The 15270-nt window shown below is 38.5% G+C and overlaps 1 protein-coding gene across 3 annotated transcripts in view; it reads right to left on the bottom strand.

Moving 5' to 3' along the window:
- The window catches only part of LOC121506372 (cilia- and flagella-associated protein 47-like), an 83985-nt gene that overhangs the window by 43866 nt on the left and 24849 nt on the right, over window positions 1-15270 (bottom strand). For all 3 annotated transcript variants that reach the window (XM_041782153.1, XM_041782155.1, XM_041782154.1), the window contains exons 26-38: window positions 13855-14071; window positions 10769-10886; window positions 9978-10105; window positions 6865-6965; window positions 6560-6682; window positions 6203-6428; window positions 6050-6121; window positions 5498-5635; window positions 4254-4335; window positions 4081-4176; window positions 3507-3693; window positions 783-880; window positions 199-315 (exon numbers count right to left, since the gene is read on the bottom strand). In XM_041782153.1, coding sequence (XP_041638087.1) covers window positions 199-315; window positions 783-880; window positions 3507-3693; window positions 4081-4176; window positions 4254-4335; window positions 5498-5635; window positions 6050-6121; window positions 6203-6428; window positions 6560-6682; window positions 6865-6965; window positions 9978-10105; window positions 10769-10886; window positions 13855-14071 — 1703 coding nt within the window. The remainder of the gene's footprint in view (window positions 1-198; window positions 316-782; window positions 881-3506; window positions 3694-4080; window positions 4177-4253; window positions 4336-5497; window positions 5636-6049; window positions 6122-6202; window positions 6429-6559; window positions 6683-6864; window positions 6966-9977; window positions 10106-10768; window positions 10887-13854; window positions 14072-15270) is intronic.

The following is a 15270-nucleotide window of genomic DNA, read 5'->3' as shown; positions in this document are numbered from 1 at the left end:
GAAACTCTGGGATTTACTTACTCTTTAAGCTTCTTTTGTTTTGTTTGTGTTTTTATCTGTATCTGAGATAAAAAATAATAATATCCACACACAGCTGATTAATAGTACAATTGGTTATGCCTGAATAATCTGGCTGAGTTATATTACAATGCTACAATGCATGTGCACAACATCTATCTAGTCCAGTTTGAGATTTACTTGTACATCCATGTTGAGACCCATTGCATTTAAGGCCTGGACTATGATGATGTTGTTGTGAATGATCTGCTCCAGGCTGCTGGTTGTAGTGTACATCCTCCGAAAGTGGCTGCAGATCTAAGGAGAAACACAGTGCTTAATTGAAATTAAATGGCAAAATTTATCTGCGACTTCACATGTTTCATTTGGATTTATTTCTTCTTGCTCAGACATTTGATGGCTTATTACCCATGGCTAAGTACCAATGCATGCTGCTGTATCAGATTTTTAAATCTTAGTCTGGCTTGCAAAAAGTTGAAAGTTTTGACAGATGTTCAAGGATTTGGAGGAATTTCCTTATCACCCTCTTGCAGGAAAAGCATCACTGCTAAAATACAGAGTGATTGCCCTCCCTCCATGGCACATACACACAAAACGGTGCTTAGAATGATAAGAGGCTCCCCTAATCTTGTTCAGGACTAATTGCGTCCTCATCACATCCATCAGAGTGCCACTTACAGACATTAACCACCATCCCTCATTGACTTACACACACATTAAAAGACACACAAAATTAACTGACACACTAATGCACACACACTGACCAGGTACGGGCAGTAGGAAGAAAGCAGAGCGGCAAGCACCAGCCCATCTGTCAAGTCCAGGTCGAAATTCACGATCCAGCGTGCTGATGGGACATTACCTGCAAACCATTACCATGCAGAAATTACCTGCAGATCAGTAATACATATCAGGCATCAAAAGGTAATAAAAACTCGCCTAAAGCCTTACACTGGGACATTAAATTATGATCTAAGTGGTGAGAAAATGCTTTCACAGGGCTGACCTGGATTCAGAAAGTGAAATGTACAAATTTTTGAAACATTACAAAAGTAGCTGAAAAGTTTAAGTTAGAGAAATGCACGACAAAGCATGAAAAAGGGATAAAAGACCAAAATACTTTGAAAAATGCTCAAGAGAATATGCAGGAATTTTGGTAATATTAATCATAAATGTTGGTTTATAATTTAAGCCTCAGAAATGGATGAATAATAAGCATTGAGCAGCTTTTATTATACAGACTTGTAGACTAGAACTTTGATTATGGAAAATTAATCCCTCTACACTGGTGCTACGGTGTGGTCGGGGACTTTCTCTACCGAGGAGTTTATAGCCCTGAGAAATACAGATGATTCCACCATAAAAACTGCATTTGAAACCAGAGAAAAAGGCAAAGGTATAAGAGTGTGAACATTTTTTTAAAGGATGACGGAACTACATATCCCACAATCTTTTGCATTTTCCTTTATTCATTGAAAGTTTTGCAACTTTCAAACCATACATGAACCCTCTTTCTGCATTTATCTTAATTGTAATGTTTACATTTTAAATAATAATGCTGTAATGTATCTTATATTGCTTCATAATACAGCAGTATGTGTTGTCATTATTAGTAGCCTACAGGTTTGGGTGGACATTTCCATGGTCCTAGGATTGTGGGTACTGTAGCCCTTTTAGCTGAGTTTGAGAATAAAATCAAACATACAGCGTTAGTTCAGGCAGACCACAGAGTCGAGTGCTGCCACATATTTGAGATCAGCTGATTCACTCTTAGCACGCTACTGGCTAATTGCACTCATGCTGCCGTATTTAAACTGCTCCAGCCTGGCTACGCTTTGCTGCTCCCTCCGCAAGCTGTTTTTTTTTGCAACCCTCCTCCACCCAGCTCCTCCTCTATGCTTTATCTGACTTAAACAATATCGTTCTGTTGTCACTGATGCCTGCTCCACTCTGGGTTTATAGCTGCTTCTCTCCCTGCCTCAGCCTTTACTTGTATGCACTACAAGAACAGGAACGTGTGCTGTTCCTGCTTGATGCCTTCCACATAGGCTTGTGGAAGGGCAGGGGGATCCCAGAACAGCCACACCACCGTATATAAATAAGAGCAATGAAAGCAAATTAATAACTGCTAATGAAGAGAATTTATAAACTGCAAATCATGTGTGTTTCTTCACAAAGTGGTCCTGACTGAACTAGTTTTTCTGAAATAGAGGTTGAATCTTGCAAACTTTTCTAAAAGTCCAAAGGAGCAAATACCATTGTTGCACCCTCCTCCACCCCAGCTCCTTCTCTATGCTTTATCTGACATAATCAATGTCTTTCTGTTGTCACTGATGCCTGCTCCACCCTGGGTTTTATTGCCTGCCTCAGTCTTTCCTCGCACTGTTAATTTCGTTGACTAAAACTGTGACTAAAACTATTTGTCTACAGCCTTTTTTCCATGACAAAAACTAGACAAAGACTAACAAGAATAGATCTGTGATGACTAAAACTGACAAAAACTAAGTTTAGTTTTTGTCAAGATGACAAAAACTAGACTAAAATGTAATTTAGTTTTTGTTTGATATTCAAAATCCCTGATATTTCTCCACTGTGGGTAAGTCAGGCAAAAAACAATGCATCTATATCTATTCTGCCTCTTAGCTGAAGAAAACAGGAGCCCTAGGTTTGGCAGAGTGCAGAGAACACACAACCATGATTTGGTACCAGATTTAGGCAAGAAAATAAATAGTCGGACTAAAACTAGACTAAAATGTTTTGAGTTGTCGTCAACTAAAACCAGGCTAAAGCTAAAAGGGATAGAAAAGACTAAAATGTGACTAAAACTCAAAGACATTTCATTGAAAGACTAAAACTAAGATTACAATTTTAAAAAGCTGCCAAAATTAACACTGTTTCCTTGTAGGCTCTGGAGCATATCATCGTTGCATGCTCAGGTAGCTCATGGTAAGTCTAACTTGGATATTTCTAACAGTTTTGCTTTTTTGGTTAATATGAATGGGAATTTTTCTTCCAGAACCACACCATTAAGCTCTATTTACATGTAAGTTTACCCCCATTTTCTGTTATTGCAGGATTATGGTCTTATGATGGAGAAAACAGGAGAAAAAACAGTGCCAACCCCAACGATCTGTCATGTGTCACTATGTTTCACAGTGTATTTTGAGAATTTAATCAACAATATATGAAAGACGTCAAATTGTCAGTCTTGTAAGATGTCATATAATGTGTAAAATATTTAATTTTTACCCTGTGTATCTATATTACTGTCTTTTTATCTAAAACACTTTTGTCTGATTGTCATTTTGTGTCTTTTTTTGCCCTTTTTTTACATTTGAAGAACATAGTGTCTACATCTGTTGTATGAAATGTTCTGTGTAAATAAAGACAACTTGACTTCCAATAAAAGATCTTGAAATTCTCTGCCCATAGTGTGTAACCATGGAACAAATAATCCCTTGAATATGTGTACATGTTTTGTCCTCTACCTTTCTCCCATATGGTCTCCCTCATGCCCAGGTAATGCATGTTGAGCCACGAGAGCAGCTGGAGCTCCCAGGATGAGTAGATGTTACTGTCCAGTGGCTGTGAGCCGACTTGGAGGATTCCTGCCAAGTCTTCGTGCTTCAGAGTTGAGTTCAGACCTTTCGGTGACACGCGACGTAGCACCAGTACCTGAGAAAAAAACATGTACATCGATATTCAACAAGATCAAGTTAATACAGCTCAACGTGTCTCTACTTTATATTCACAGGGAGACATTCACACGCTGTTTCTGAGTACAAAAGTGCTCTCAGGCTTCCATTAAGATGTCACGATCTGTCAAGTCAAGTGGTTTTTATTCAGCCCTTGATTTAACCTTTATTTGACCGTCAATGATGATCAATTATTCAAAAGACGACTGCCTGGAAAGGAACGAATCACATAAAGGAGAGAAAGTTTAAAATGTACAACAGATTGACAGAGGGAAATTGTGCTTCCATTATATCAATTGTACTGACAGATTTCCAAGAAGAAGTGAGCTGCTGTAGCTATGATAGTGAGCTTTAAAGAGTTGAACACCTTGTATATCTGCAGCAGCACATCAGTCCAGGACCGTTTGCTCAGAGACTCATAGTCGACACGGCTGTAGTCAACGTGGTTTTCATCCTCATTTGCCTGAGAAACATACAAAAACAGTCAAAAAGGCACGTAACACTGTCAGTATGTTTTGTTTTACATTTCAGGGCTACTACCTGCAGGGAACACCAGTGTTTGAACTCCTGCATGTCCAACAGGTACTGTGGTTTGATGTGACAAAGGCTGGCTCCCTGTGCACTGAACACAGAATAACAATGAAAGAGAGAGAATGAAAGCAGTCCCAAGGTTTACAAAAATGTGTTTCAGACACAAGAATGATGGCTTTGTCTGTGTGATTAGGTAAAGGGATTTGCCATCAAGGTCTACGACAGGGAGTCTTTTTCAATAAATGTTTCTTGAAGGTTTACTGAGACATGACAGAAAATATTTGCCTTATCATAACTGATGTAAATGCCTTATCTGGACACTTTGTACCATAGAGCTCTGAGGTTTGAGTAAAGGATATTGAAATCTTTGGTCTCAGGATCTTTTTTTAACTCTTTGTTTCGAAGGTCAGAACTGAACTGTGAAAGGGGAGTTTAAATTTTCTGCTCCCTTTACTTGGAACAAATTACAAAAAGCAGTGAGACTTAATCAGCTGGTTTCACTGGAAGGGAAAGGGAAGTTGGCTGATTTAGACAGCACATCTTGCTGCTTACATTTGTGACCAATTTTGACAGTATTTCCTCTTTAGATTTGTTGATTTTCAGTAACTTAAACAATTTCTGCTTGTCTTGGTCTGGTAACTCTTGAAAAGACCCTGAATGAGATTTGAGATTTGATGGATGGATGTAAAAGTTTTAAAATTTCTTGCTGATATCCTTCAGTTATCAGACTAGACCATCCTTTATTATCATCATCATTTTTGTCTTGATGCATTTGGTAGAAGGGTAGACAGGAGGGTGAAACATGTGCACTCTGCTGTGCAGCTGTAGTCTGACCAAGGTCTTGTAAAATATTGTATTAAAACACCTGGCAGTAGAGATGTAACAGCATTGTTAATAGGGTCTTAATATCGTTGTGGACATGCAACGTTTTCAGGTCTTCAGTGTGAATTGTTTTCAGTGGAGCATAACAAAGGGAAGTGGGAGCTGCAGTTACCATTGGCCCTTGTGCACGATCATCCTTTGGGCTCCACTTGGTGGCTTGATTTAACAGTGTAAAAATGGTGGATGCTACGAGTAGCGAGGGAGAACTGAGTGACAAAGTTTTGAGATTGACTACATGACATTGCAGTGCCTCAAACACCAGACCATCATATGACGTTTCTATCACATGAGCCTCACAAATTTAATGTCTTAAAGGACCTTAGTCAGCTACAAACAATGCCAGACCTCTTGTCTTTGAGAGTAAAGCCCACCTAAGGAAAGCCAGCACAGCCTCATGCTGTTGCAGCAGCTGCTTGGTACGCTTGTCCGTATCACTGGAGAACGCCTGACAGCAAGAAATCCCAGGAATCTGTTTGCCAGTCAGGTGATGAAGCATGTCCACTACAGACCTAGACACAACAACACAATGAAGTTATGTCTGCTGCAACCTCAGACCAATCAATGCCACCACTGAGGGGAAATTATATCCCACAAGAGCTTCAGTTCAACTATCATCTGTTATTTTCTTTGACCTGCTTAAGGTCTCCGAGAATTAATAATCTATAAAACCCGAGAAGGCTGCCTATTACCATCTAAAAAACATTATTTTCAGAGGAGAGCCTCTGTTTATCCTTGAGTTCTCCATATTAAAGTCAGCATTCAGCTTCTTTCATGGTGAAGACTTTAAATCCTTTCAATTATCAGGCACCATTACGGTTATTTTATCACGTTCAAACATCAAGTGCTTTTAAAAGTTAGTTCACCTATGAACAAATATTTCTTTTCTAAGACTCAGAGAACTGAAAATTCACTCCTATACACACCTGGAGTCTCTGTTTTGACTGACTCGAAAGGTTCGTCCACCTGAATGATTCATTAGAATTTTTGACACATTTCTGAAGGAAAAGAGGAGAAAGTGAAAATTCTCTGAATTCTTGTCTGAGCTGAACTACTGAGACTAAAACTTCTGGCTTTACCTTCTGAGAGTGTGTGGTATAGAGATAGGGTGTGGCTTTCCTGGCCACCCAAATAGGCTAAACCACCTCTGCACAGCCAGCAACACATTCTGGTGATACAGCCCTTCCTCCGAGTTGGCTGCAGGGAATGCTGGGATGCCAAGATTGGTGGGAGTGTCTCTATTTGGAGAGATGTTTGTATTCCTGCTGCTCTGGCTGCTTAAACTCTCACTGCCTGGATAGGAGTCTGTGGAGGACAGATACAGACACGGTAGCATCCATCAAAACACAATAATGCTACAGAAGAAGGTATACACTCAGTACATATTTAAAAAAATCACACAAACATACAGTAAATATCATAAACCAGTTTCTGACCTGAGGCTGAGGTCCTGATTGTTGAGCTGTTGTGATCAAATGATGAAGAGGAGGATGAGTTCTGACCTGGAGCAGGACTTGGGGTGTGATAACTCTGGAAGATGGTTTCAACAGCTGAGGCCCCTACATTTACACCATGCAAGGAAATATGCTCCCGGTTAGAACCTTATAATTATAAATCTAGATTGTCAAATCAAAAGTGCTGAATTTTGTTGTAAATGTTAAAACAGATTGGAGCTTCATTCACAAATAAACACTGTAGGTGAATCGTGTCACATATATGGGATGAGTGTGTTATACAGCACCAGTCTTGATAACGATCTGTTGATCAGAGCGGTGCAAAGCCATGTAGGGCCAGACGGTCAGCTGACAGTTGTCAGCAGTAGCACACAGCTTCACCTCAAACCTTTAGAAAGGGGGAGAAAAAATAATGATGGTGGTTCCTTAAATCAACTAAGTATGAATTTGCCTATAATTGCTACAAGGCCGCCGATAGTCTCTTTCTGTGATGGTCAAAAATACAACGAAAAACACACACAACATGAGATTTAATCCATTTAAACAGTTTTTTTATAGTAATGAATGACCATTAGCACATAGGGCAACAGTTCGACTCTGAATAACAATAAGAGAAAATACAGAATATCACCAGATTTATATATTAAATAGATCAGGAGTGTCAAACTCAAGGCCCGGGGTCCAAATCCGGCCCGTGGAACAGTTAAATCCGGCCCACAAGATTCTAACATATTTCTGTTATAACTGGCCCATCAGTATGAGGTCTGCAGATTCCCTCAAGTATAAAAATGTAAACTTATCCTTGATGATTTAAGATTTTCTTAAGTCATAAAATCTGAAAAAGTAAGGAGTAAAAATAAATCGATACAAAGTCAGGAATGTGGGAAAAGAAACTAATTTGTGTCTTTATTTCGTATTTTCAATTTTGCATCGCACAATTAGGATTTAAACTTAGGATTTTTACTTTTTATTTCGTACTTTGAGCATTTCAACTATTTCAAATATTTTGACCTTTTTTACACTGTAAAAAACTTCTGCTGTATAGTTATTATTTATTGTTACTGTTAAAATCACCACACTCCTTAACTCCTGCTGTACATATTTACATATTTAATATTTAATCTTTATATATATTTATATATAGTCATATTCCCCCTTGCAGTTCTTGCACATTTTTTTAACAATCACCAGCACCTTTACTGTATCTTTCTGCACCTTTTATATATATGTTTTCTTGCACATATACTTGCACTGCACTTGAAATCTGCAAACTGAAGCCTATGCAAATGAAAACTTGTTCTGTATACACCTGCTGCATACTGAATGACAATAAAGTCTGTCTAAGTCTAAAGTCTAAGTTTTTAACTAATTATTTTTTATTTTATCTCATATTTTCAAATCCTAACTTTGACTTCATCATCCCATAGTTTGACCTTTTAGACTCACAATTAAAAAAGTTGAATCATTTTGGCTTTTAATTTCATGACAAGAAATTTTATTTCATATTTTGACTTTTTAGCTCAAGATTTTGACTTTCTTTCTAATATATTTGTCTTTCAAAAACCTTATTTTTCAATTTCATGTTTTGACCTTTTTGAACTAATACATTTACAGGTTTATTTTTACTTTTTAAATTTCAAAATCAGTGCTAAGGTTTCTTTTCTTCATATTTTATTACTGGTGAAATAAGGTTGAAAGTTTAAGGTTAAAAAGTTGACCCTGTTAGGCCCTCAGGTTAGACCTGAATCCAGAATCTGGCCCCTGCTGTGACTGAGTTTGACACCCCTGAAACAGGTGTTGCCCATAATGAGGACAAGCGTGATTTCTAAACATTGGAGAAAGTTTCAGAGAAAGCTTGCTTATCAGGTATTAAAGCCTCTAAGAACTTAGCGTGAAATAAAGAATTCAAATATATCAAAATTCAATATACCATTAAGCAGCTACAAAAATCTAAGAGAAAATAGCCTTGAGAAAATATTAAAAAATAGCTTGTTTTGGTAGTCTAGACCAGTGATTCTCAAACGCACACTGAAATGCCTAAAGGTGGGTTTAGGCGTACTATGAGAAATTCAGCAAACGTGTTGATACAACAATACACCAACTAATGACATGGTAACACATGTTAAAGAGGCTATTTTGCATAGATATGAATCCAATACACCACTGTTTGTATTTATAGTTAAACCTTATGACAGTCTGACACTGCAGCTGTGAGTAAATGCTTGTCATGAGCAGCAGAGTTGTCTCGTAGACAGGCAGCTTTGTGTGATGTTATCAGTGACTATTGGAGCTTTAAGACCTCTTGTTTTAAGTAGTGTTTTAAGAGAATATTGTTATATTTGGTCCATGATAGAGAGGCTGAAGTGCTGTAAGAAGGGTTGCTCAAGTAGAAGGTGAAGCCATTTTGGCAGAGCCTAGCACAGGTTGAAAAGAATTTAAAAAGAGTGACAAGCTCCCATCCTCACTGGAGGGCCGATCAGACAGATAGATGATAGCACAGTGGTAAAAACAACAATGCTTAAAGGTGTTAGCTTAAACTCGGGGACCGACTAGATAAGAGGAGAGTCATTTTGTTGCACTTGTGTGGGAGTGTGTATTTTATGACCGGTAAGGAATTTATTTCCTCTTAAATCCTTGAAAAGAACCCTCCTATTTTACAACCAATTTTTGAAATGTTTCAAAAAACGAACTGAAAATATTGATGAAGCATATCAAAGTCCAGCCGTAATATTTAAAGATGGTTTATAGTAACTACATTTGATCACAAAAATCATTAAAGGTTTCTGTGGATTTAGGTTACCAGAGGCTTTAATGGAAGAAAGAAGAATCAACAATCTATCAACTTAAATGCTTATCCATTTCGGGTACACTATGGCCTGTCAACCACAGATTTGACATATAGAGACAAATAACCAGGCAGACTCACACCTACGGGCAATTTAGAGTCAACCATTAACCTGACACAGGCCCGCCAAAAGAAAGTGGCCCTCCCCAGATGTGATTTAATAATAAAAACCCATGTTGGCTGGCTTATATGATCTAGCGTCTAACTCTGGCTAACCCTGGCTTTCATTAACTTCTGGGGTCAAATGCTTAGCTAGCTAGCTCCCTCCCCTCTTGTTCTCCTTTCTTTTCTGCCATCCAGACTTTTATAAAGGATTAGAAATGGCTGCACACAGTACAAAAGTTAAGTTCAATTGACCTTTGCAAAATAATAACATTATTAGGAATGGGACCATTGTGAGAAAACAAGTTTTACTAAAGTTGTCTATCTATCACCTTGATGGGCGACCTTGACCTAAGAAGAATATTTCTGGTCCTGTGTACAGAAAGATGAAAGAAAGGCAATAAAAACAACAAATGCCTACAAAACAGGGGTGTTTATGTAGAATTGAGTTACCTGTTGTTGAGGTGGTCAGTGAAGGTGATATTAGTGCAGAGGGACAGAGGCACAGCGGAGCAGAAGAGCACACAGCAGATAAGAGAATTAACACAGGCGTCCTGCTTTTGGATGTCATCTACACGTCCCTGTTTGCAGACAGAGTTGGAAAAATGGGATAATTAAACAGGTAATGACAGTATCTGTGCTGATAAGACAACTAGGACAATCAGTTCCACTTGTCATATTAATACAGTCTCTGTCATCTGATCACCAGATGGAGTCAGTGACAGATTTGGGCAGATTGTCAAAAATCAAGCAGGGGAGACATCAGCCTCATGTGGCGAGTGGAATTGATAAAGACGTGATGATATCCGTGCAGATTGTGAATATAATGTAAATGACATGACGAACAGAAGGGAAGTAGAAGAGAGGAGTAAAAAGTAACAGATAAATATAGCTACTGTAGATGCAGAACAGACGTTTGAGAAATATTTTAGGCTTTGACTGATGTTTCTACAGAGAGTATCACATCAGAAAAGCTCATTTGTAGTCATACAGGGAAACAAGAAGACATTATGAGTGGAATTTAAACCAATCACATAGTCAAAAGTATGGAAATCTGCATGTTTATCCATGTTTTAATATGTGAAGGAATTCAGAGGGTTTATTGCATCCAGCAAGAGTATCATAAATCAAAATGAAAGATGCCGCACAGGCAGACACTAGAACTCTGCGCTGAGGCAAGCCCATTTATTTTTGATAAGGTGACTTGTACTGCTTGTGGTTATGATCTGAGAACAAGGCTGTACCTGATCCTGGTTTGGGGCGGGGATGTTTCTACCCTCTGGAAATATGACAGAAACAGGCTGCATCGTTGATCCGTCCTCTAGTTTTACCTCATCCACTTCAGCTGACACAGTAGTACCACTGCAAATTGATTCAGAACAAATATGAACATACACGGAAAATTACAGTCTTATTACTGGCTACAAGCATAACTCTACATGTGTGCTTTAGAAAAGCCCTCAATCTGAAGTGGCATCTTTCCCAGACACAAAACATCAAAACAAAATTCAATTCTAACTTGTAAAACTTATTCCAATCTGTCTCTGATGGACTTCCAGTAATTAATCATCTCAGAGCCATCCCAAAAAAACATGATAATGATTTGCTCTCACTGTCCCACATTCTCTCACGCAGGCCTTCTGTCCTCTGCTTTAGTGCTGCATTTGAATTCTCTCGTTCTTCATTTTCCCACTTCTGTTTTCTATCAGAGTTTACCACCTCTAAACCTAAGTTGGTAATGCTAACACAAGAATGTTTAGTGTTCTATAAAACATAATCGTCATATGCATACCCATCTTCTTTTTAATTCATCTCCCTCTTCTTTCTTTCAGCATCTTCCTCTTTTCTTTTCCTGCACCTCCCTCTTCTTTCTTCATACAACTCTTCTTTTCTTCTGCCTCTTCAGTGTTTTTCATGCATCTCCCTCTTCCTTCTTTCTGCATTTTCCCCCTTTTTGCACACACCTCTTGTCCTTTTCTGCACCTCCCTCTTATCTCTTTCTGTAATTCCATTATTTTTCTGCATTCACCTCTTAGATTTTTATACATCTTTTGAAGCATCCATTTCTTCTCTTTTACCTGCATCTTCCTCTTTCCTCTTTGTCACGTTCTTGTCTTGTCCTGCATCTGCTTTTTTTCTGCATATCCCTTTTTTCTTTGTTTCTCAATCATTTTTCTTTTTCTGCAATCTCTTCTTCTTCTTTTCTTTCTTCTCCCTCAAGCTCTTCTCCTTTATGCTTTTCTCATCTTGCATTCACCTGTAGTCTTTTTCTGTACCCCCTCTTAGCTCTTTCTGCATCTCCTACTTCTTCTTTTCTTCATCTCCCTTCTCTCTTTTACCTGCATCTTCCTCTTGGCGCTATATCTCCTTGTCTTTTCCTACATCTCCTTCTTGTCTCATCCTGCATCTACCCTTTCTTTCTGTATCTACCTCTGCTCTTGTTCTGCATCTCCCTCTATCCTTTTACAACTCCAACCCAACTTCAGCAGACGGCTGTTTAATATGGATCTGGACCTTATGGCTTATGGTTTCCTTATGGCAGTGTTACTCAACCCTGCTCAACCAAAGAGCCAAATTGTTGAAAAATACCTTTGAAAGAGCCACAATCTAAGTAGTGAAAAATGGCAAAAATGGGATGAAGAGGCAATAAAAAAAGTTAAAGTGGGAAAAATGTTCAAAAAGCGGCAAAGAAGTAGCAAAGCATGGGTGAAACGGGGCAAACTAGGCATAAAATTGCAACAACTGGGTAAAAAAATGGCAAAAATGGGGAGAGAAATGAGTAACAGGTGGCAAAAATGGTAAAAAAAAAAGCATAGCAAAAAATGAGTTAAAGTGACTAAAATGTGCAAAAAAGCAGCAAAAGTGGAAAAAATGGGAAAAACAAGTGGCATGCAATGGCAAAAGGCAGCCTAAACAGGCAAGAAGTGGCAAAAAAGGGGGAAAAAATTACATATAGCAAAAAGCAGGATAAAAGTGGCAAAAAATGTTTAAAAATGGTTAAAAAGGGCCAAAATAGGACAAAAGCATCAAAAAGAAGTGGTACAATGGGCTTTAAAAGCGGAAAAATTGATTAAAAGTGGCAATAAAAATAAGGGGGGGGGCAAATAATGGCAGTAGAAATATACAGACAAAAAAAAACAACAGACAATTAAGGTGGCTCAAGAACCAGGCGTTGAGTATCACTGCTCTATGGTACAGGGAAGTTTTTCTTTGCAAAAGCACCTGCTTAATGTCGCTAAGTGCTGAGCTCATGTTGGGTCTATCTTCATAAATAATATAATAAAGTGCTCAGTGTAGACCTGCCCTCTTTGTAAAATGTCCTGAAATGACATTGGTTATGAAATGGCAGAAAACAAATAAAGACTGGCTTGATTTTTTGGTTGAAAAGGAGCTCTATGTTGGCAGCATGTCTAGCCTTGTGATGAGAGTAGTAAAAGCTGGCACATTACAATCAAAAGGTAGCGGCCCTAAGAAACCAATCAGGTTATTTATATTTATTTACAATAAAAATTATGGGAATCATTGCATTGCATTTAGCAGTGCTTTTTGGAAATAAATATTGATAAATGGTCCGTTAAACACACTGACTTTAACCTTTATAGTGACAAAATTACACCAAAATCTGCCAGTATATTAAATAACTGATGTGTCATCCATGAAAGCTATCAATAATTTACAGATAAATTTAGATGCACTATGCTCAGCTGTATGGATCAAGGCTCAGATCTAGAATTAAACTTTTGGGCTCCCATGCAACATTATGGCTGACATTCTGCACGTTGCATGCTTTAGCTTTTATGTCTTATTGGGATTTTACAGTATAAAGTGGCCTGGATATGTGTTCTTCAGAAAAGGGACTATGTTCCCCGGTTCAGTCATGGGGATGTGGGTCAGAAAACGCTGCCAGAAGTGTAAATGGTGCAGCCAGATTGCTGTCTACTGTGAAATCTGAACAACAATGTACAACCACAGAGGAGCAAGGATTAGCTTTTTGGCATACAATGTAAGTGAAATCTAACATGACTGCAGGCCTGCCAGTAAATGAGTCCTGGCTTGATTGATAGAAATCCCAGAGAAACGAGTCAGTCAGTTTATGTCCCTGTGTTTACTCTGCATTCATTTAGCTCCGATGGCTACACACAGCTGCTAAACTGCCACCGGCTGAAAAAAAATGTGAATACAATAAAAGTCCATCAATGTTATAGCTCCGATTAGCCAAAACACAGATGACAACAACTGTGATCGTAAAGCAGTTGTTAAGGTGTTGTGATCCAAACTGAAATGCTCCAAAGTGAAGATAGTGAAAACATTTTTGTGTGTGTGAGCTAACCTCGGGTATGCAAAAGCCAGGAGCGTGACTGTGGCGCTTGCATTTGTTTGCAGAGGTACAGGCGTGAGGAGGATTTGAGGCGGGTGGATGGTGAGATGAGGAAGCTTGTGAGTAATAGTGATGGACAGTTCTCTGTAGGGTTGATGTTCTCCAATCTCTTCACTCCCTTCGTCCTCCAGGTAAAGAGGGAGCGACAGTTTGATCGTGTTTTTAGAACCTGGAAAAATAAAAATGGACAAATCTATCAAACGGTATTCAATCAGTATACATGACACCTTCCCATATCAGGTTCTGCCTATATTCATTTATTTTTATTCACTTTTATGTACCTTTTTTCATCCAGCTGACACGCAATCACAGTAAGGAAAAAAAGGTTGTATTTCAATTATAGCATTCATTCAGACCTGACAGAATAAAGATTAATAAGTGATTCTTACCAGATCTGCACTACACAGCACTATACTGAAGGCTTTTGCTTTTCTGTGCAGACTCTCTCTACACCAATTTAACAGTAGCAGGTGCTCCTCCATCTGCAGTCTTAAACTGGTGTGAGCGACATTAATGCAAAACAAATCGGCTCATAAAATCTCCTGCAACAAGCGCCAGACTGTTGCAAAGTAATCAGAAAAATTCTTTGCTTACGTGCACATCAAATCGGTGGATTTTGGCATTGTTGACAGAACACAGGGTTCCATGAAAAACTGCAGTAATTAAGACTTCTTTTTCTGCTGCAAACTCCCACGGGTCTGTCCAAAAACACTGAAGCGGGCTACATTTTCAGCCTGAAGCTCTGCAGCAGGTGAATGTATATCTGTGAAAACCATGGTATTTTAGAGGCTGCTTTGGTTAAATCCTACACAAAAGGCCAATGTGAAAATCCTCCACTACAAGACACGGTCTTGCACAGGCCACATCTCCTTTGCTGCCATTCAGCTGGGCATTCATTGATCCTCATTAACTTCACCATCTTTGCCAAAAAAGTTTTAAAAAAGGTCTACCGTTACCAAGAGACAAGAGTCTTTAGGAGTCTCATACTGAGCTAAGTGGCTAGCTGTGCCTCTTTAACAGCTTTTCACCCTTGTGTTGTCATAAACATGCTTCTATTGAAACGATGGCAAATTCCTCTTGTCAAAATGTTTGTTTACAGAATTAGCATGGTAGCACTGCTTTGTGCTATAGCACCTCTAACTGGTATAACTGCTCCATGCAATTTAGCAAGTTTTAAGTAAAAAAAAAAGAGCATTTTTGATGTGCTCAGTTCTCAGAAGGTTAACATACCATGACAACTGTAGCTTGTCCCATTATCAGTGATTAGAGAAATAGAGCAAAACCCATAATCTTACATGGCTGACAAATTTCCATTCACTTCTTCTCGTCTGTGTCAGGTTCTCTGATTTATCTACAGAAGTTGAAAAA

The sequence above is a fragment of the Cheilinus undulatus genome, linkage group 24 (assembly GCF_018320785.1).
Source record: "Cheilinus undulatus linkage group 24, ASM1832078v1, whole genome shotgun sequence".
Lineage (NCBI taxonomy): Eukaryota > Metazoa > Chordata > Actinopteri > Labriformes > Labridae > Cheilinus > Cheilinus undulatus.
The sequence above is the reverse complement of the archived record's forward strand: the minus strand, read 5'-3'. Positions and strand labels throughout refer to the sequence as shown.